Source organism: Penicillium citrinum (genome assembly GCF_028827155.1).
Source record: "Penicillium citrinum strain IBT 23319 chromosome Unknown utg000003l:1.0-4596430.0:1.0-4598250.0, whole genome shotgun sequence".
NCBI classification, from domain to species: domain Eukaryota; kingdom Fungi; phylum Ascomycota; class Eurotiomycetes; order Eurotiales; family Aspergillaceae; genus Penicillium; species Penicillium citrinum.
Genome location: NW_026622688.1, coordinates 3716124 through 3737261, shown reverse-complemented (window position 1 = coordinate 3737261; position 21138 = coordinate 3716124). Strand labels below are relative to the sequence as shown.

The window sequence follows — 21138 nt, the reverse complement described above, 5'->3', positions numbered from 1 at the left end:
CTACATAAATATACCTATATTTATCTGAACACAATTACTGAATAATATACTCTGCTACTATATAGATAATCTATAATCTAGTTATGTGACCCCGCATATTCCCGGAATCACCTCCCTATTTCAGCCAGCGATAACAGGATAACAGCGGGGCTTATGAGGGCAAAGGCAAGTAAACCACTTAACCTCAAGAGGATTACTTTCCTCCATAGGAGATGTGAACCCTTCACTTACCCCGCTACTACTCCTGCTAGTATTCAATACTTGTCCCACGAGGAACCAGCCTCTGAATGTTATGCAGAATCGCAGGGAATTCGAGCCCCAACACTTGTCTCCCATTGCAGATCCCACTCCCGAGTCCCGTCGTGCAAGCGAAGTCCAAGTGAAGACCTCAGATCATCGCTTGACTTTTATTAATAGCGTACAAGGCGTCCGTAGGCTGAGTGCAGAAAATGCAGCAAAACACCGCCATGCAATTTTCACGGGTGTGTCTCCCAAATTTCTATTCATATCTGCCTCGCGAACTACGAGTTGATACTTATTTAATGAACAGAGTCTGAACGCCTTCAAATGAGCGAGAATGTATCAAATTCATTAGTTAACAGAGATCCCGATCAGGCCTTACTAGAACTGGACAGGCTTGAGTTCAGCACCGACAATGTCACTCAGTTTTCTCTATTCCGTGGCCCCTTCGGTGTCTCAAAGATTGATCAATCACCAGAGACAGATCAAACAAGTCCTGAAGACGAAAGTGTGATATTGCCTGTTGAAGACTGGCTAGTAGAGCCAAGTGTTTTCTCATCAACAATAAGAGAATCCGAAGACACCGGATTCATAGATACTTTCAGCGATATCCTGAACACGGGCTCACCAATATGGGACCTGATACCTACGACAGCAGAAAATACAGAAAAACACGTCCCAACACCACAGCTACCGCTAGATATCCTCCCCATAACTATCAGCGGGAGCACAGAAGCCTGGTCAATCCTATCACATTATAGAGATAGAGTCGTGCCATTGATATCACCATTTGAAAATGGTCAGGAAGTACCGTGGAGAAATCTCATCATTCCGTGCGCAGTCAGTACTCTCGGGGAAACTTTCATGAACGACTCTTCTTCACATGCACGTCTTGCACTTTTAAATGCACTATTGAGTGCAAGCTCATTCCATCTGGGTCAGCATTCAACAATGTGTATTGAGCATTGGACGATGGCCGGCAGTTCCTACTTGAAGCTTGCCCAGCATCATCTGATGAAGTGCATAGAGGATGCTGATATGATTCACCCGAGAAAAAGCAAGTACAAGGAAGTGTTGATGGCATTGTTGAGCCTTTCTACAGCTTATGTATGTATCTATTGCCAGTGGAAACTTGAAATCTTGCTCTGTTTTCCAATGCTAATGCTTGATTTAGATGATAAAGGGGGACTCCGAGAAGCGATTATCGTGTCTAATTCAGGCAGAGAGATTTATCAGCGCCAATGGATTTACACAGTCCACTGTTTCCTCCAAGCGAAGAGCTTTGCACCACTGCTACGCTTACATGCGCATTATGGCTGAAACGACAAGTATTGAGGGTTTGTGCGCAGACATGGCGAACACTACCATATCTGAGGAAGAGGAATCCCATACCGGCTTTCGGATTTATCCCGGTGTCACTTTTACTGGTGACATTATGGCCATGGAGAAGGATCCAGGCGTGGCTCAACGAGATCTTCACTTGGCGATCCCAGGAAAATGGAGCTTGACACTTTTCCCAAAAATGTATGGGGTTGCTGAGGCCTTCTTGATGCTTCTTTCGCAGGTGATTCGTCTTGCTAATGAGAGGGACCTATCTATGACCGAGGGCAGAGAAGAAGGACTAAATTTGAAGGAGTTTTGGACTCGTGCAAAGGTTCTAGAAAAGGGCATACATCTTCTAGTTGCTTCATGTCGAGCTGACGATTCACACAATGGTCCTGGATCCGAGAACCATTTTGAAAGGTTACGAGCTCAGGCCATGTATACTGCTCTGCTGATATTTTTCCATCGTCGGATATACGATCTTGATGCTACTCTTTTACAGAAAGAAGTCGATTCGGTAAAGCATACTTTAACAAAGGCCCAGGAGACGGCAAACACTAGTGGCGCGAACACCGCGACTCTCATATGGCCTGCTTTTATTGCTGCTTGTGAAGCAGTTGGTGCAGAACCGGAATCGTTTTTTTCTTCATGGTTCGATTCCTGCTACGCAACCACTGGACTTTGTAATGTGTCACTAGCCAAGCAGGTATTCGAGGCGATCTGGAATAGAAGAAGACAAACAGGTCTTAATGGAGATATGTGCAGCTGGCCAGAGATTCTACGAGTCAAGAAGATACGACTCATGTTTATTTAGCAGGATATAAATGACATAATCATATCTGGTATTATTAAACATCATATGGGTAAAGAATATTGTAGAGTAGAGGATGTACCCGTCGCACAGAAAGAAAGCCCAGTTTATGAGCTCAGAAAATCACGCATAAACTTTTGTCATATCATTCATTCATTGCGGTAGTTCATCACATGAAGTAAGGCAGTTAGCCACAGCACTTTGTAACCTGGCAAGCATCGTTCCTGATGTTTTTTGGAATGCAAGTTAGTGCCCGCATGTTGCAATCAGACGAAACAGAGATTAGCATTATGCAATGGAGTAACCTACTGCTTGTCCAATGAGACCTCTTCCCATGAGAAAATGAGGGATCCAAGAAATGCACCTATAAAGATGCAGATGATCAAGTATCCATTGTAGTACATTGCCAGAAGCATGACAATGTAGGCTACGCCAAACTGAAGAGTGTGAAGCAGGGCACGGACGATCTGCTCGACGGGAGAGGGACGGTGATGAATCTCCCTCGGTACACTTCTAACTCGCTGCTGCTGCTGCTGTTCTGCTGCGTCAGTCCTGAGCAATCGGGCAGATATAGCCCTGCGCTGAGGCTGGGGTGTAACAAGAGGCCAGTGGGCTCCATTGTCTGTCCCTGCAACCTGGGGATTACTAGAACAGCTTTCACTCGACACTTCGGGAGGGGAAATAATGTGATGCTGTTGATTGGGTGGGGCTTTTGCGACTTCAGGGTGAATATCATTCCCATCTGCCTTCGAGGCTGGATCTGTTCGGAGACAGCAGGCTTTGGTGGTGTTCTCTGCCGTCGATGGCTCTGTATTCATTTCGAGAGGGGGTTCCTGGAAATCCATCTGGCGCTGTCGTGCTCGACGTAGAACAAAAGCATCGTATTCTCTACCCAGACGACGAAGAGCCTCGAGGCAAAGGACAAGACAGAAGACGCCGATACAAGATCCGGCGAACATTCCATGCGACGTAATCTGCCAGGAGTGTGAAAGAAAGCCTGGATATGAGATTGTTAGCAAACTTGTTATTGTGCTTCCAATACAGCCATGACGAATTTGAAGTTGAAGCTCACAAGCATCAATTGTGTACCAGTTCCATAGCATCTGAGAGAAACAAGGTTAGTTGGTATCTTGATTGCAGCAAGTGAAACATAGTCGACTCACATCGATCTTGCAAGACGAGCCCACCATTCCAGGCATTGATGGGATGCCGGTCATAGCAGGTATACCGTCCATTGAGTTCAGTCCCGTCGCGTTCGCAGGACCTATTCCAGTGACTGTCGGGACGCCCATGAATGCAATATCCGATGGCATGCTTCCGGTTGCCTCCATGGTGAGACCTGGTGCTTGAGCAAAGGAAAGATTGGAAGATGTGTAGAACTATCAGACGTATGACTGAGATAGTGGAGTTAATCTCAAGGTCATCGAATGTAATCTGGAAGAGACAGACTGATGATAAACCAGAAGGGCAAAGAGGATGAGGGAGAAGAGGAAAGTCAAAAGCTGAGCTCAGCGGGGGACAAAGTGAATCACGGTACTACCATCAAGTATGAGTAACCCTGCTATACTTCTTACTTCTACTTCTACTATTCCTACTGTTTCTATTATATTGGAGATTTATTCTTCATTCGCATACCATATTCTAGTTGTGTTCTTAAACAATGCTCTTGTCATTCTCCCAAATGTTGACTCTTTCGTATCCTTCTTTGCCAGTAAATTACATATAACGAATGGGGGTTTCCCTTTGCATAATCTAGACCAGAAGTATAGTATGAGGTTAGTATATAGGTTTGGTTAGGCCTTTGTTCATGAACACGGTCTTTAACATTTCCTGTATAACACGTATAAGCTGAAAAAAGCCATTGAAAGATGGGAATGCTCGATCGCAGTCTGCACACTGCAGACAAGAGGAGAGAAGCGAGAGAGGCAGTACCACTCCCGCAGGGTGCACGTATCGTAGAGAGTAGGTAGGTCCCTAGAGATAGAATATTCAGAACATCTGAGCTCTGTCGCTACCGGCGCACGTAAGCTGCAATAAGGAAGGATAATATTGGCCCGAACGGGAGGTGGTGGTAAGGTAACTATTACCAAGGGCTTGTATACAAAATGGGAGCAAGACCTGAGGTCTATAACTTCACCTGATATCACCAGAGTGATTCCCTCGCTATCCTATATACTTGAACCTAAAGCCCTGGCGGAGGAAACGAAAACATACTTCAAAGCCGAAAGATTGAGTGACTCCCATAAATAGTATTAAGGAGGGGAGCTTGTACAAATTTTATACCTTAACTTTAGGTAACTTTGAGAAGTAATATTCCACCGATAGTGATTCAACTCAAGATAACACAAGCAGCTTGTCTGTGTCTTGTTTTTCTGAAGAGCTCCGCTTAGCTTACGGTCAACAACCCTGGATATAGAGGACTTTATTGAGGTAAGAATCATTGGGCCTCTTGCCATTGACAAATAAAAACTGATCCTAGATTGGAATTCTCTTTCTATAGAATACTTTACGTCTTAAGCTATTTTGGATAAGCAGACGGAAGAGCAGTAATACGGAGGGTCCCTTATGGTTCTTACTACCAAGTATCGGGATTTACTTCGCCGATCTTCAAGCAAAGGTAAAGCACATGAGACTTTATTTAACAATACAGAGGAACTAAAACGTTTATCCCAGATCAACATCACCAGAGAGGCAACCGTCACCGCCAAAACTCCACAGAATAACAACCCTGTAGCAATGGCAGACCACGACAAATAACAACAAAAAATCAATGCCGAAGAAAGATGAAGGATACATAAGCTGAAGAGTCAGAATTTTTCACTGAGGCAGGTTGGGTTGAAAATTCCGGATATCGATAAAGTATCGTTACAACAAGCCTGGATGGAGATAGATGCTTCTCAACTAAGATATATCAGATCAAGGGTTAAGCGGAAGTAATCTAGATCCGAACTCAAAGATATTGACATCAACTTGAACATTGAGAAGAAGCTTAACTGCCCCAGTACTCCCCTCTTGTCCAGCTCTCTCCCTATTTGATTTCCGTAAACCTTGGAATCTGATCTGGTTCACATGCATTATCATCGTCTTCATTCATTTTATTGTATCAAATGAGCCCATTCTCTTCTTGATAAAGATCTTTCTTGCCTTCTTCATTGCCGCGCTATCACCCCGGCAGTTCGCCTCGTATAAAGGTATCCGACGGAAGCTCAGCCATATTGGCCGCCTCGTGTTTTCCATCCGCTTCAAATATTCCTCCAGAGGTATTGCTTTCATCTAGATTCGTCGAACCGGGGTTTGGTAAAATTTGGGGGCCCGGAGAAATACTTCTCTTTTTCTTGATTCGATAAAGGAGCCACAAGCTCACTATCCCGATAATCGCGGCGGCAGCACAGCCTATTCCAATCCCCGCTTTCGCGCCAGTGCTGAGGCCTTCGTCGGAGTTCTCACTGCTGCTTGAAATCTGAGCTGTAGCTGCGGTTGCAGTAGGAACGGGGCCCAATGCGCGAGTTGTCACTGGCACCAGAGAGCTAGTTCCGGTTCCTGTACTGGTGGACTCTGTTACCAATAGGGTCGTGCTACTGCGGTCCGAAGTCAATGGACGGTCAGAACTAGCAGAACTCGACATATCGCTGGAATTTTTTGGACTCCCAGACATGGTAATCTTAAATCTCCCGCTAGGCCATTCTTTACTGGCGTAGATAAACCGAAGGTAATAATCATCGGCCACCGGAAATTGGGTATTTATCGTCCATGAACCCAGGGTGATATTGAGATCCCCCCTGGACGTAACTGGGAGCTTCCTCCATGTGAGAGACTGGGATGAATTGAATCATGAGAGGATGTAATATCGAATCGGAAGAGTTGTAAGACCAAGTCGTGATAAGGCCATTGTAAACGTTCACAAGGTCGCCTTTATTTGGATAAGTGATTTTGAAGGCTGATAAAAAGGCCAAAGTTAGGACCGACTGAAGGAGATTGCCTTGGAAAAGTGAACTTACCATTGCTTTGAAAAACATTCAAGGCGAACACAAGGAGAAATGTTGATTTGAACATGCTCAGGGTGGTTATTTTACCCAGAATGCCAGGTAGCAAGTCTTCGGCCTCGAAAGATCAACTCGAGGGTAGGCTTTGCATGATAGCTTTGCCAACCAAGACATAGACAAGAAGAAGAGGGGGAATGAGCTATAGACGTCCGAGACTAGGGGCCTAGTGTCGACATGAGTCGGGCCGGTCAGGTACTTTTTGAAGGACCCTTGATATTAGTTCCAATTATCGATTGGTTTTGACTCTTCCTCAGCTCCGGTAGAACGCTAAGCAAGCTAACTCTGCATTACTATATGCTGGGTCCAAAAAACGGAGACTCACGGGGCCTCTTCTGAAACCCGATCGTGCGAGGCTGAAAAGGCACAGTATATTCATGATACTCAAATGCATTCAGAGTGAACGTATATACTTCTATATGGGGACGTCTAGTACATACGACCATAGGGTGTGGAGAACAGGGCTTCCCGTCCGCTCAGCCGTACTTAAGCCACATACTAAACGCGGTCAGTAACCAAAGAGCCCTGGATCTTAAAATAGCGTCAGGTTTTGTGTTAGGGTGAGTGCGGGTGATATGGGTGAGAATTCTGGAGACTGGGGTGAGAGAGGTGAGAACGGGGTGAGAGCGGGTGAGAACAGGGTGAGAAGGGGTGAGAATATCCGCTGCGATGCGTTGCTCTCTTCCACTATGTAATGGTTAATGAATAAAAGCCTGAGGGCGCAAGTCCAGTCTGCCATTCTTGAAAATATTTTTTTCACCTTGTTAGTCGACACAAAATGCTCCCTGAAGAAATACAAAAGAAGCTGGACGAGAGAACGGCACGTGCTGCATCACGTGGTTTCACCCACGAGTACCAGAACGCACGGGAACAAGTGGACAATACCATCTGCTATAAACAGCTCGCCCCAGCTACACTCCGAAACTACGAGAACACAGCATTGAATTGGGCACTGTTGGTAATTCCCATACCGGTTTGGGATCATTGAAGCTTATATATATCCGACAGATGGAGACTTTCTCGCAACGAAGCGGCCAACGCGAATTTCTCCAAAGAGGAGCCTGATCCTAACCCTCAGCTGTTGAAATCCTTTGCAGAAGACTACATTGCAACAAGGAAAAAATTGCCCTCGCAGAAATCTGCATGCCTGAACTTCATCAATTTTACATCGAGGTGGGAACGAGAAACTACTCGTTCTTTACCGGGTCCAGTCAAGGAAGATGTTCTCAACGTATGGCAGATATAAATGATTGCACAAGTATCCACTGACAATTTTTAGTATATAAGACAGGACCTGACTGTCAAGTATAAGCTGGCAACAAAACCACGCGAACGGTATATGGTTACAGCTAAGGATATAGACTACCTTCTTCGTGGACTGTTTGGAGATGATTGGCATGACTACAGACACGAGCGGGCTCGGGTTCAGACTGGCAGCGCTCTTGCAATTTTCGCTGGCTCAGGCTCTAGAGCGGGCGCTGTTGTGGAGTCCAGTGATTATCGTGACACCAACGAGTGTCTTTATTACAGGGTTTGTTTGATCTACCACTCCGCATATCTCCCATTTTCTGTTCAAATATCGGACTATTACTGATAAAAAGTCGATAGCATCTCACTTTCAATATAAAGTGGAGCTCGAAAAATGACGAAATAAAACGCTGGGTGACGATTGATCCTGAATTCCTGAAAGGAAAACGTTATAAAGACGATAGATATCTGTAAGGCTCCCCAATTTCTTCTGATATTGATTACTGACCAACTGCTCGAAGGCCCAAAAACTGGTTCCGGGAAACCCCGATTCTTGGATTTAACTTTGTGTTCTGGGTAATCGTGCATGGCGTAGCCGATGGCGCCTTCAAGGGACTCAGGACAGTGGAAGACGTGCTGGCCGTAAGACCACCGAAAGGGAGGGAGTCTTATACACTTGAATGGGATGAAGGAAAAAAAGGACTTTCTTTTTTTAGGATGGTAACCCCGGACGGCCCTCTTCCCCAAAGGGCGTTGACCTTCTCGTCTCTGCGGCATAATTTTACGAGCTTGGCTCAACGAGAGTGCTTCAAAGATCAACTACGCGTGCATGGAATTCGTGCAAATGTTGCGAATTGCATTGATCGTAAGTTATTACGATTTCAAGTCCACCATCTCTTACTAACACCATTCAGCCAAGGCATCGGAAGCCACTCGCGGCCAGGCTCTTGACCATCAGAATCATGATACCTATATCAAATACCAATCTGTGTTAAAATCCTTGGATATCCAGGCCCTTGTGTATGACTTGGAGCCAGATTACGAATGCCGTAATATGGAGCAAAGTATGGCTCACCATCGAGACCCCAATGCGCCAATGAAACTGGATGCAGCTTCTATCGACGCATTCGAGAATACAGATGAAATCAAGTTGATAAATAAGAGAATTCATCTTTTGACATCTCAAATATCGGGTCAGCCTCTAATGCATCCTGATCTTGATGCTGAGCGCACAAGTCTCTACAGCAAGAAATCCAAGCTACGTCTAGCTTGGAAAAAGAATTTTATACAAGATTGGTGGGATTCTGCCTATGATGAATATGTCTCTGGAAACGAATTTACCGAGCGCGATTGCACATCCTTATTTCAAATATTCAGAAAATATCTCCCAGAACGCGCAAGACTTAGAGATTCCCTTTTCACCGACGCTTCATTGGATAGCAACATCGGGCGGCAATGTCTGGACGACATGGTTAAGCTCTGCACATCTACGGAGCGCGTGGTGTATTATCCAGGCCTGTATCCCGTGGAGAATTGTTGTCCAGTCTGCTCTCAGCCTATGTCAGAGTAAGTTATTGTGCAACAACATTTATAAAGTCATACTAACCATCGCAGAATTGCAATGCAAAGACGGGCGAAACATATCCTACAGTGTCGACGACAATCCTTGGGTGGCCCACCGTATCAACAACGCTATGGCAATGGAAAGCGTGCACACCGACGGGTACAGCGAAATTTTGTTCAATTTTGCTATCTTTGTGCAAATATTTGCTGTGATGAAGGGGAATGGAAGAGCCATTGTGAAATGCATCTGAAGAAATTGCACTCTCGATGTGGGATCTTGACGCTCCGGTACACGCTTGTTGCCCCTGGCTTTTGCCCATTCTGTCTGGGCGACGAAGGAAAAGAACCGGATGAGAGATTTCAACAATGGGTGGTCAAGTCAACACTTCTCAATCACATCGACAGTCATCTTGACGCATTGAAAACTTCAAGTACCTTCATATGTCCACATCCATGCTGCCAGCAAAGAGATTATCATGACTCTTTGGGCCTTCGTCGCCATTTCTTCAATGTACATTCAATTGAAGAACCGCGTTCCAATTGTGTCAAACGAAAACGAAAGTGGCAGGAGGAGCCGGATCCCGAGCTTGAAGCACAGGCTCCCCGAACTAAGTGTTTTCCAGCGGACATCCAAGAAAATTCTGCATCAGAAGACCACGATAGTTCAACAAGCTTTGATGGAACAAGCGCTTTTAATATGGAAGAACTCATGGAAGAATTTACGCATTTCGATGATCATCAGGTAAAGTGTAGGGAAAATGCAGGTGACATATGGACAACAGAGACACATTACAGGATCGGTATCTGAAAAATTGCTATTTCAATTAAGAGCTATACAATGTGGTGATACGTGGAGTTTTGTTTCTATAGACATACGGATCTCAGTGCCAAGCTACCCCGACAAAGACTGATTTACAAAAAAGTGCAAAAAATAGCACTTTCGGTCGTAAATCCAATATTCTCTGTAGCGATAATATCCACCAGAATTCGGAATGCATCGAATAGATTGGCGGAAAAAATCTAGCCCGTCTGGCGGTGCTTGTGAATGGATAATCCATTCAGATACAGTTAAAATACGTATTTATTTGAGAAGTGTGGACTTTTCCAACTCCCCGGCATCTAATAATTTGCCTCTCTTCAACAAGTGATGAACAGAATGTCAATAATGAAACTTTTTGTTGAAAGAAATATTCTCAACTGATGCATTGATAAAAGAAACTCTTTAAGTATAAGCTACCAGGCCAGCCGCTTGCTCACTGATTTACTTTTTGAATTACCAGGCGATCTTAGCCTTTTTAACATAAATTTGCGTGCTTCTTTGTTTACTGGGTCAAGGCTTATTGATTTGGTTTATGGATATGCCCGGAGAGCATCCCGCAAATTAGGCGTCAAGGATATCTATCCATCATGCGAGCCAGCCCTTACTTTCCCTCTGGAAAGCTTGTGGATCCAAACAAGTAGCGTCACTCCAACATCAAGAAAGTCAAACACGAGTGCACCTCCAAAAATGGTTGCATAGTACGTCCAGGCTAGTGAATTCGGTAAAGAGAGGACAGTAACAACGATGGCCCAAGGAAGCATCCAGCGAAATTTGAACCGAGTGCTTGGTATAGATACCACCGAGGTGAAGCTGCAAGTAAAACAGCTCCGAGCTGGTATTTCACTCCATAAAAAATGTAGGCCCAGTCAATGGCCTGTAATACGTAAGCCAACGAGAAGGAAACTTTATTGTCCCTGGGAAAAGTTACCTTCCACATTTTTTGGGTGACAGCCGCCACGTCGCTCGAACCAGATAAGTAAAGAGCGAAGGACTGTATTCCATGGATAGATAATTTAATACACACGACAGTTTCGAAAGCCAGTACAATACCGCAGGATAAGAAGGCTGGTCGAATAATTGCTTTCAGAATGTTAATAGCTTTTCCAGAGCTTGTGAGCTTCAAACATACCAAAAATCTCCGCTCTGGTAGCTTGAGGGTATTCTATCTGCTGTGTTACTCGAAAATGACCCCAGTTATGCCCGACAAAAGCCAAAGTTGAGGCTTCAAGAGCCTGAACAGGGATCATTACAAGCCCCCAGCGGATGGTGGTGAAAACTCCCCAGGCCGTAGCATAGAGATCTCCAAGCTGAACTATTCTGTTGACAAGCCATAAATAAATGGAATTCCTGATCACCGATTCGGCGAACGTGTATAAACTTGGCCGAACTAACGTTGTCAGTGTATAGAGGTTTATTTTCAATTTTTCGTGGCCATCAGCTTCTCTTCTCTTACGCCTTGTAACCACACAAAGAAAGTGTAAGAGGCCTACTATCACCGATAATATGTCGCAAATTAGTCGAATAATAGCCTGTGTTACAATGTTGGCATAACTTTTCTAACGCGGAACGTCGATATCAGTAAGAAGTCTAGCACGATATTGATCAAAAACTTGCTCGCACTGGTTATCAAAGGGACGTCTGGTCTATCCAGCGCTCTGGTTGACGAAGAGATCGCCGCTTCGGTGGCAGATGTCAGGTCTTGGATGGAGGACCAGCGTACGTAGGCAAGTGAGGCATGTCGAACTTCAGCCGGGACAAAGGCGGCTGCAAGCTTGGTTGAAGTTGCAAGAAAAATAACGGTCATCAGAAGACCTTGTGCTGCACAGACAATGATCATGGTCCAGGGCAGGTTAAGCCGTGAGTGCAGGCTTCGTGATGATTTGTCCCCAATAATCGGTCATGCAGAGCGAGGAATACCATCATTCAAGACCTCAACAATGATCCCGATATATGTGTATACATCAGTTGTGACTACCTCGCTGGAGCTCAACTTGGCGACCCATAGCTTACTCAGGGTGCTGTAAACGGCGGGAGGGGCAAAGGCAAGTAGATTCACGATTGTGGATCCAATAAAACCATGAAAACTCTGGTCAGCATCCATCCCAACTTCACTCCTGACATACTAACGTCTCTCGACTCCAGAACGCACGTGTTCTAGATAAAAGTAGTTCTCCTGCGCTTGTCCTTTCGCAGGGTTGACGAGCAGCTTCATCCTGAACTGTTGTAAATGTTGCGTTGGCCCCCATGTTGTTGTTTTGTCCCTTTTGGTGAGCTATACAGCGCGCAAAAGTGAAAAGAAGATGGAGAGTTCGCAAGCCTTTGCCGAGGCGCGTAAGTGATTGCGGGGTCCATAAGGCTTCACAAAGCAACGGTACGGTTGCGAGATGGTAGACTTGAGGTACGTATTAGGACCACGAGGGATCAGCTTACAGTGACCAGTTTGCACCGCGTAACAATTTTGCAGTTCTGCGGAATAAAAATCTTTTTTCGGAATCCGATATTGTAGCTGATAAAAAAAATTCGACTGTTAGCGGTAATTCAGCAATAAAATTATTTGTTCAGATCGAAGAAAAAGAAAATTCTCGCTGTCGGCTCGAATATTTAGAAATATAAATAATCCAGTCGGAAACTCAGAAAAATAGAACAAAATTTAGTATTATATAATATGTGCCAGATTAAAAAGAAAAAAACAAATGCATTAGATACCCGATACTAAGTTTGAAGAAAGAAAGAAAGGATGAATGGGCAGATGAGAAATAGAAAGATGAGACCTGGGGTGCACATAATGCAGCCTAGCCGCAATAGAAAGTGTAGTCAGGTCAGGAGTATTACAGTAGTGATTGCAGTGGTGGTGGTGATTTCTCGGGAATACCACATAGTAGTGGCAACCGTGTCGATCGGCTGACTCCAACTAAATCCGTTGCTGAGACAGAATTGGAATAAAAAACCCCGGATAGCCCAAAGACCGTCGGAAGATTACGACACAACGGACTACATACACCAGCTACTCGGTCCGATCAGAAATAGCTATCCATGATTCAAATCAGGATATTCGGATAGCGACTCCGTGTCACCGGCTGGAGCATCGACGTTGGATATGGGGATGGCTCCACTTATCCCCTCAGGGCTTTAATAGAGTCGGCCCGAGACAATTCTCCAATTCCTCAAATTAATAAATCCTCTCCTTCAATTGTTTGAATGTTGAAGTTTTCAATTTAGTTATACAGATATTTACTCTACACTAGAACGATTAATCTCACAACCAAAATGCCGACTGCTCAATATCCAGAGCCAGGAAGTGCAAACTCGGTACGTACCCAACACGATTTGAATCAGTTTGAAGAAAATTACAGAGTTGAAGAGTGAGAATTGACAAAGATGGCTAACTGTATCCTAGCTTTCTTATGCACCCGGATCTGAAGAGAGAAAACTTTTGAAAGCAGCCCTAGCGGAGCTTGAGAGAACCGTCACCGAGATCCCCAGTATCATCAACGGCGAGCGCATCTACTCCGGCCGCAAAAGCACCCAACTGAACCCTTGGAATCGATATGGAACCCCACTCGCCGAATATCATGAAGTGAACGCGGAAGATATCAAGACAAAGGCCATACCCGGTGCACTAGAGGCGAGAAAGAAGTGGTCTAATATGTCTTTCAAAGACAGAGCGGCCGTCTATCGCACAGCTGCCAAATTAGTTGAGAGTCCTAAATATCGCTGGAAACTGATGGCAGCTACGATGATCGGTCAAGGAAAGACATGTGGACAAGCCGATGGTGACTGCATCGCCGAGGTCATCGATACCCTCAATTTCCACATCTATTTCTGCGCTCAGCTGTATGACCAACAGCCTATCAAACAATACGATTCATCGACTAGTAAGATTGACTACCGACCTCTGGAAGGCTTTGTGTTTGCCGTTTCGCCATTCAATTTCACGGCCCTCGGAGCTCATATCGCCTTCACTCCCGCCATATTGGGGAATGTGATCCTTTGGAAGCCTTCACCCATGGCGGTCCTGTCCAATTATATTCTTTACCAGATCATGGAAGAGGCTGGGCTTCCTAAGGGTGTTGTGCAATTCCTACCACAAGCAGATCCAACCAAGATTGTCGAACCAGTGCTGGCTAGCCCGCACTTTGCTGGACTTCATTATACTGGATCATCGAGCGTACTAAAATCGCTCTGGACCCAGATTGGTACCAATACAAACATCTACAAAAATCTCCCTCGAATTGTAGGCGAGAGTGGCGGCAAGAATTTCCATCTAATCCACAATTCATGCAAAGATGATATTGACTGGATAGCCTCTGCCGCTATCCGCTCCGCATACGAATTCCAGGGCCAGAAGTGTAGCGCCATGTCTCGTCTCGTTGTTCCTAAATCTTTGTGGGATAAAGGTGTCTTGAAGAAGGCTCTAATTAGAGAAGCAGAGAAAATGACCCATGGAGATGATGTCAAACAGCTGCATCATCCGTTGGGTCCGATGGTGTCGGAAAATTCATTTAAAAGATTCAAGCAATTTGTTCAAAATGCTCAAAATGAAGGCCACACCTTGATCTACGGTGGCAATAATGATGGCAAGAAGGGCTTCTTCGTCCAGCCAGCGATCTTTGAATTGAAGAATCCAGAGAACAGTGCTACATCGGATCTCATGACAAAGGAGCTCTTCGGACCTTTATTTGCGGTCCAGGTTTACGATGACAGCACTCCTTCTAGCTTCGAGGATATCTGCAAGGTTATCGATACTACCTCTGAGTATGGATTGGCCGGTTCCGTCTTTGCTCGCGATAGGGAAGCTGTGAAAATTGCGGACCAGCAACTTCGGGACTCGGTTGGAATGTTTTGCATTAACGACAAGAGCACTGGTGCGGTCATTGGTGCGCATCCATTTGGAGGAGCTCGATCCAGTGGAACAAATGACAAGGCCAATTCCGTCAATGTTCTGCTGAGATTTTCGAGTCTGCGTTGTGTCAAGGATTCCTATGTGAGCAACAGCGCAACTCTGGGCGTTTGTCATGTTCCAGAGTAAATGAATTGTTTCGTTGTATTGCTACAGAATGTAGATAGTACTACTAGTAAAGAAAACAAGATTTCACTCTTTCCTAAATTCACGTCAATCAGCATAAGCAGCTTTCGTGTACTAATTGAATTTGGTGTATGTCAAAGTAAAAACCTGTGAAATTACAGAGTCTGTAGATGCATTATCTATTATACTTCTAGCTATTTTCTACAATTATTTTGAAATATCCCTTTCTTCCATTGTAGTGGTAGAGGTTAGACACAAGAAACGCAGGTACCAGCTTCAACCATCCCATCATCACTTTTCAGCTAACTATTGGCGTCCAGTTCATTTCTTCCACAAGCATTCACCTGAACCCATCCCGATGTCATACATCATAAAGATACCGAAACCGGGAAAGCAATTCGCTCCACAGGGGCCAAACTTGTCCTGTTGCCATCAAATTCGGAAAGTATGCACTGTAGATACCTCCAGTCGGATGAGTGTTCCGACAGTCTTGCAGGCTAAGGCTACAGATACCCCCCCCCCACACGCTCGGACCGAGATGTGTATACCAACGTACTCGAATATGGAGACCCTCTTTGGATGCGGGGTTGTGGATGTTTTTTTCTTTGGGGATTCTATTACTTTCTTTTTTTTTAAAGAATACCACCCTTGTATCTATATAAGACTCGGGATTTGATGATTATCACAACAAGAAGCATTTTCATAGGTGCCCTGGACATTAAATATTTCAAAAATGGGAATCAACAAAGAATTACGAGTTACCATCATTGGCTGCGGTAAGAAACCTTTTAATTATCCCAAATTTGACAGTTTCACTGATTGAGCATTATTTGAACAGGCACCCTCGGGACTGCCATTGCTGCCGGCATGCTAGAACCGAGGAGTGGCGACCACGGTGTAAAGCATCTTACCGTCACCGTCGGAACAGTACCATCCAAGAAACGCATCGAAGAAACCTTGCAGGCGAACCTGCAGCGACTCACGGTCCTTACCAAGGAAGAGAATGTACGCGCAGTTCAAGACGCAGATGTGGTGTTGCTGGCAATGAAGCCAATCAAGCGGAGCGAAGTTTTCGCGGTGCCAGGCTTCAAAGAAGGATTACGTGGAAAGTTCATCGTCAGCATTATGGCAGGTATCACCACTGCCGAAGTGGACCGTTTGATTCTTGGAGGACAAAACTCCGAGAAATCGTCCGTCCAAGCCGTTCGCGCCATGCCTAACATGGCTGCGAAAATCCGCGAAGCTGTAACACTTTACACATCAAGTGTCGGGACTAGCAAGGAGAATGTGGAGATTGCTTCTTGGATTTTCAGTCAAGTTGGAGAAGCCTATGAGATGCCAGAGGGATCCTTTGATATCTGTGCTGTACTAGTCGGGTGCGCGGGTTCGTTACTTCTCCTCGCAATTGATGGACTATTAGATGCAGCTGTTGCGGAGGGTGTTAGAAGGCCGGAGGTGCAGAATTTGGTTGTGAACAGCGCTATTGGAATGATGAGATTGGTGCCTGCTGGTGATCATCCCGGTGTTTTACGGGAGAAGATTGCTTCTCCTGGTGGCTGCTCGATTCGGGCTCTTTTGGAGCTGGAGAAGCTTGGTGCTCGTTCGGCGTTTACCACGGCTATTTTGGCTGCTGCTGCGAAGTCGAAGAGTATGTCATCATCTTAGGCATGTACTACATAGTATATAGTTCATTGGAGTAAAGTTAGAATCTACGAAATTTGTCAAATACCTAAACCCAGTAGCCTCGGATAGACAGAAAAATATTTCCCGTGTATAGAATTTGTGTTTTGAAGGCAACTATTGTACGAATCGAATCTCATTCAACGTATATCCGATGCAGGCAGTACTCCACTTGTTACTTAGTTGTTACTTACACGCCAGTTGGTCCCTCGGGGGTGTCCTCGGGCAGCTCCTCCGACTCGGAGGCAACAAAATGCGACCTGCAGGTCAAGTAAAGTTACCCCAATCATATATAAGTCACTTCGATTACCAGCAAAAGTTCATGTTCAAGCTATTTCAGTGTACTCTAGAATCTCTCAACCGTCTTTCGTAGGACCTTTCACGAGTCTTTTCGCAATTTCTTCCCATCCACTCTACCGTTCGATCTATCCCCATTTCAAAATGGCAATTTCCGGTCGACCGGCCCATTTAGCCTTCCTCGGCTGTGGTGAGTTGTCCAGTGGATTGAATGTTAATTATTGCTAAAGTATATGTCAAGGCCATATCGGCAGTGCTCTACTTGGTGCCATATTACCGGCCATCAGTCAGCCTCGCAGTCCTATCTCAAAAGTAACGGTAGCATTGAATGATCAGAATGCACAGAAGCGACTTCAAGAATCATTCGATGGCAGAATGAGTCCAGGGAGCTTCCTTTGTGGACGAAATGTGGAAGCAGTCAACAACGCCGATGCTGTATTGTTTGCATTCCCACCGGAAAAGACCCACGAGGTCCTCGGTGATTCCAAGATGAGAGAAGCTCTTCGAAACAAATCAATTATTAGCATCCTTGCACGGACTAGACGATCCGACATCGCGCAAATTATCAATGGAAACTCAGATGGCTCTTCAACAAATCAAGCGGATGATCTCCGAATCGTTCGCGCAATGCCAACAATGGGAGCCCAAGTACATGAGTCGGCAACTCTCATCACAGAAACAGGAAGTGCCAAAGAGAAGGAAGTTATAGAATTAGGGACATGGATTTTTAACCAGCTTGGAAAGGTTTTCCCTGTTACCAGTGACTATTTTGACGCCGCGACTGGAATGAGTGCATTCTCGAACGCACTTCTCACCTTGGCAGCGCAAAAGATCTCTCAGAAGGCCGTTTCTGAAGGTGTCCCACAGGATCGGGCTATTGCTATAGCATCTCAATGCTTTCGCGGAATGGCTAGCTTGATGCTATCCGGAAAGTCGCCCGAGGAATTAAAATGGTCACTGTCTGCCCCTGGTAGCATCACTGGCCAGACGATCTCGAATTTGGAGAATAGCCAACTTTCTGAGATTATAGAGAAGACTTCCTCGATAGCGATGGCCAGAGCAAAGGATTACAACAGCGAGTGAAATGAAGGAAAGCTTTCTCGTCATATTTACACAGATGCATGAGGCATAGCCAGGGACGACGTGTCCTCCAGTCTATCTTAAGATTACTATCAATCCGAGTCAATCTATATGTAGCTGAATCACATGTAATCACCCGAATGATAGATGCAATATGATTTAAATTTGAATGTTTTGCTCGTGGTGCTCTTCAAATTCTCCTTTTTGCGTAGCGAGGGGGCTGCCAATCACCGCAATACTGATGTGCAGGGCTTCGCAGTGTTCATTTTAACCAATAGAATTAAAATGAACATTACGAAATAGTCATAAGCGGACCAGTTAGTATGGCATAACTTGATTCGAGAACCCTGCATACAAGGCTGAGAAAGAACTTGGGCACACTTTGCCTGATTCCATTTGGTTGTGTCGGAGCACCTATCCGATGCAAAGTTGCCTATTTTCCGGGGTAAGCTCGGATACCTGACCGAGTGACAGGTTTGAATCAGCTCGGAGACGTCATATAATCAAAAGCATGAGTATTCATTAGCTTCGGACAAATGAGCTGTCTTGTTCATTGAGAGCAAGTTTTTTCATTAGGATGGAGTCTCTGAATACGAGGCGGAAGGTGAAAGCTGGGCCGACAGGCTTTTCCGAGGTGAAAGACTTGAGCAACGACCGAAAAAAAGAGCTATCAAACAAAAAAACGTGAGCTTCCATTTCAAAGATTGTGCGAGAGAGATCTAACTGAAGTTGTCGCAGTAAAAACCTGCTCAGATGATCTCCTCGATGACTCGTTTAGCCAATATTCCATTCGCAAACTGGTACAACTATTCAACGAAAAGTTCTCGTCCACCCTTGTTCCTCTTGAATCAAAACTTAAGATTCAAAGGTCGACATTCGCAACTTCAAATATAGTCGATATCTTGGAAATAGGATCAATCCCCTTGATGGAAGATGCAATCGCAACCTCCAGACTTGTGAAACTTCATACAGCACGATTATATCATCTTTTTGATGAAAGTTTCTTTCTACAAGGATTATATCGGTTTCATTCTAACTGGGAAGACGAGGAACAACCTTCTCGACTTTGGAAATGCCAATATTATTTGATCTTGGCATTTGGGACGGCTTTCGAAAATGATAGCAATGACTCCACGAGAACTTCCTCACGGTCATGCTATTTCGAAAGAGCATTGTCATTGCTTCCTGGCGCTCGAGCATGTTCTGAGGATCCAATGACTGCGGTTGAAGTATGGTGCTCAATTGCTCTATATTATCAGTGTTTGAAGGAATGGGCACAGTCTTCTGTATATGTATGTGATAATTCTACCTATTCTTCTTTATCATGTAACGCGATACTCACATTGATCTATTAATACGACCATTAGATCAAAACCGCATGGAGGTTTGCAAATTCTCGGAACTTCCGTCAGGACTCATCAGACTCTGCAACAATCAAACGCGATCATGAAAGGTCTCGAACCGCTTGGATCACGCTTTGCATCCTGAGCGAAAATTACTCAAGCACAACAAATTTACCGCGACCATTCAAGTCACAAGTACATGTCGAGGAATTTGGAAACAGCGATTCAATGTTGACTATATATTTCAGGCTCGCTTGTCTGCGTACTGAAATTCTACATGGTAAATTGAGTCACTTCGAATTGTGTTGTCCGATATCGAGGGTTGCTGAACTGACATTGGCATACACAGAGGAGAAAACAGTAGACGAAAATTCATCTCTTGGTTACGGGCCCAAGATTCAATTGCAGTTACGAAATATTGCATCGATTGGTGAAAAGCTCGAGAAAGTCAATCTTGACCACTTCGCTGAGTCGAAAGGGGAGTTATTCAGAGCTTTCGCGTCACTCATACTGGCATATAATGAGGTAAGTGGCAAAAGATTTGAGATTGCTGGTAATTTCTGTACTAATATCATCTAGTGTATTGTTCTTAATGCAAGATCTATCCTTTTTTCTGTCATTCTGGACAAGATGAAATCAATATCCCCGACAGCGGATTTAGATCCTCTCCCTCAGCCACTGCGAACGTTTCTTGAATCTGCCGCCAAGTCAGCGAGTAACATCATTTCCATTTTGGTTGCACTGGAAAAGCACGACCTGCTGAGTATATCTCACTTATCTCGTTTCTTGTTGTCTGTGGAAGTTAACAAGAAGATAGATACCTTTCTCCCATTCGACCCGGAATGCTTGTTTACTGCGACCTTCTTTCTCACTCTTTTCTCCTTACTTCGTCCGCAAAATATCAATTGTCGATTTTACGGGCTTGCATATCATCTGTTAAACACTCTGATATCTAATGGAAACGACACGGCCTGTTTGCGGAAGTCCGAACTAGATTATTTGGGCAACATTTTTTGGACGCTGCACGGCAGCTTAATGTGAATCTGAAACGTCTTGTCCATCTTTTTTTGGATTGGATTTTTCGGGAAAGACTCCTAGTGGACATCATGAGCTTTGGAGTTGCGGCACGTGGAGTTATCTAGCATAAGAATTTTGTATTCAGCATAAGAGCCTATTTGGGAGCTATGCACACTGGTGAATTGAAGACTTCTCGGTTTCATCTATTTCACTCCCAAGTCAAGAGACTAGACTCTAGACTTTTCAAATCAAAAGATGGCTTTCGCTGAGTACTGCAAGTAGGCTTCAAGTCATTGTAACTACCTAGTCGGGCCGCAGGCTGCAGCCTCTCAGGCTGAAGACTGAGTGAGCGTTTGAAGAGGAGTACCAAATATATAGTTTACCACAAAGGGTCTTCTACTTTTTTATTCCCAGGCAATGTGGACTACCTAGTGTACAGCTGTGAGGATTTCATTTTCAATCTAAATAAAACCTTTTCCCCTTATTCTGAGGGCAAGATTGAAACAATGCAATTCAGGTGCCTACATAAAAAAAATCCATCTGGACAGAGCATATTTACTGACTAGTCTTCTAGTATGAATCTATGTACACTTAGAAATAATTCCGACAGTCATTTTCACATAGACAAAGTCTCTTCACCACGCTCCCGG

At 44.7% G+C, this 21138-nt stretch overlaps 10 protein-coding genes across 10 annotated transcripts; 6 read left to right on the top strand and 4 right to left on the bottom strand.

Annotated features, from left to right (window-relative positions):
- Positions 1-292: 292 nt before the first annotated feature.
- N7469_004634 (fungal specific transcription factor domain-containing protein) lies at positions 293-2377 on the top strand (the record flags this gene model as incomplete). Its single annotated transcript, XM_056643554.1, has 3 exons — positions 293-482; positions 551-1347; positions 1415-2377. The coding sequence occupies 3 exons, from the start codon at positions 293-295 to the stop codon at positions 2375-2377; spliced, it is 1950 nt and encodes a 649-aa protein (XP_056502966.1).
- Positions 2378-2679: 302 nt separating this feature from the next.
- N7469_004633 (high-affinity Cu transporter CTR3) lies at positions 2680-3705 on the bottom strand (the record flags this gene model as incomplete). Its single annotated transcript, XM_056643553.1, has 3 exons — positions 2680-3371; positions 3447-3477; positions 3538-3705. 3 exons carry the CDS (start codon positions 3703-3705, stop codon positions 2680-2682), a joined length of 891 nt encoding a protein of 296 aa, XP_056502965.1.
- Positions 3706-5537: 1832 nt separating this feature from the next.
- On the bottom strand, positions 5538-6029 carry N7469_004632 (uncharacterized protein; the record flags this gene model as incomplete). Its single annotated transcript, XM_056643552.1, has 1 exon — positions 5538-6029. One exon carries the CDS (start codon positions 6027-6029, stop codon positions 5538-5540), a length of 492 nt encoding a protein of 163 aa, XP_056502964.1.
- Positions 6030-6090: 61 nt separating this feature from the next.
- N7469_004631 (uncharacterized protein) lies at positions 6091-6427 on the bottom strand (the record flags this gene model as incomplete). The annotated part of the gene is made up of 2 exons (XM_056643551.1): positions 6091-6284; positions 6373-6427. 2 exons carry the CDS (start codon positions 6425-6427, stop codon positions 6091-6093), a joined length of 249 nt encoding a protein of 82 aa, XP_056502963.1.
- A 164-nt stretch (positions 6428-6591) lies between these two features.
- On the top strand, positions 6592-6929 carry N7469_004630 (uncharacterized protein; the record flags this gene model as incomplete). The annotated part of the gene is made up of 2 exons (XM_056643550.1): positions 6592-6609; positions 6681-6929. The coding sequence occupies 2 exons, from the start codon at positions 6592-6594 to the stop codon at positions 6927-6929; spliced, it is 267 nt and encodes an 88-aa protein (XP_056502962.1).
- A 263-nt stretch (positions 6930-7192) lies between these two features.
- Positions 7193-9232, top strand: N7469_004629 (uncharacterized protein; the record flags this gene model as incomplete). Its single annotated transcript, XM_056643549.1, has 6 exons — positions 7193-7368; positions 7423-7645; positions 7694-7945; positions 8023-8132; positions 8184-8527; positions 8577-9232. 6 exons carry the CDS (start codon positions 7193-7195, stop codon positions 9230-9232), a joined length of 1761 nt encoding a protein of 586 aa, XP_056502961.1.
- Positions 9233-11942: 2710 nt separating this feature from the next.
- On the bottom strand, positions 11943-12291 carry N7469_004628 (uncharacterized protein; the record flags this gene model as incomplete). The annotated part of the gene is given in 2 exon segments (XM_056643548.1): positions 11943-12159; positions 12173-12291. The coding sequence occupies 2 exon segments, from the start codon at positions 12289-12291 to the stop codon at positions 11943-11945; spliced, it is 336 nt and encodes a 111-aa protein (XP_056502960.1).
- Positions 12292-13312: 1021 nt separating this feature from the next.
- N7469_004627 (Aldehyde/histidinol dehydrogenase) lies at positions 13313-15074 on the top strand (the record flags this gene model as incomplete). Its single annotated transcript, XM_056643547.1, has 2 exons — positions 13313-13354; positions 13443-15074. The coding sequence occupies 2 exons, from the start codon at positions 13313-13315 to the stop codon at positions 15072-15074; spliced, it is 1674 nt and encodes a 557-aa protein (XP_056502959.1).
- Positions 15075-15804: 730 nt separating this feature from the next.
- N7469_004626 (pyrroline-5-carboxylate reductase family protein) lies at positions 15805-16736 on the top strand (the record flags this gene model as incomplete). The annotated part of the gene is made up of 2 exons (XM_056643546.1): positions 15805-15847; positions 15910-16736. 2 exons carry the CDS (start codon positions 15805-15807, stop codon positions 16734-16736), a joined length of 870 nt encoding a protein of 289 aa, XP_056502958.1.
- Positions 16737-17192: 456 nt separating this feature from the next.
- N7469_004625 (pyrroline-5-carboxylate reductase family protein) lies at positions 17193-18131 on the top strand (the record flags this gene model as incomplete). Its single annotated transcript, XM_056643545.1, has 2 exons — positions 17193-17238; positions 17290-18131. The coding sequence occupies 2 exons, from the start codon at positions 17193-17195 to the stop codon at positions 18129-18131; spliced, it is 888 nt and encodes a 295-aa protein (XP_056502957.1).
- Between the last annotated feature and the right edge of the window lie 3007 nt (positions 18132-21138).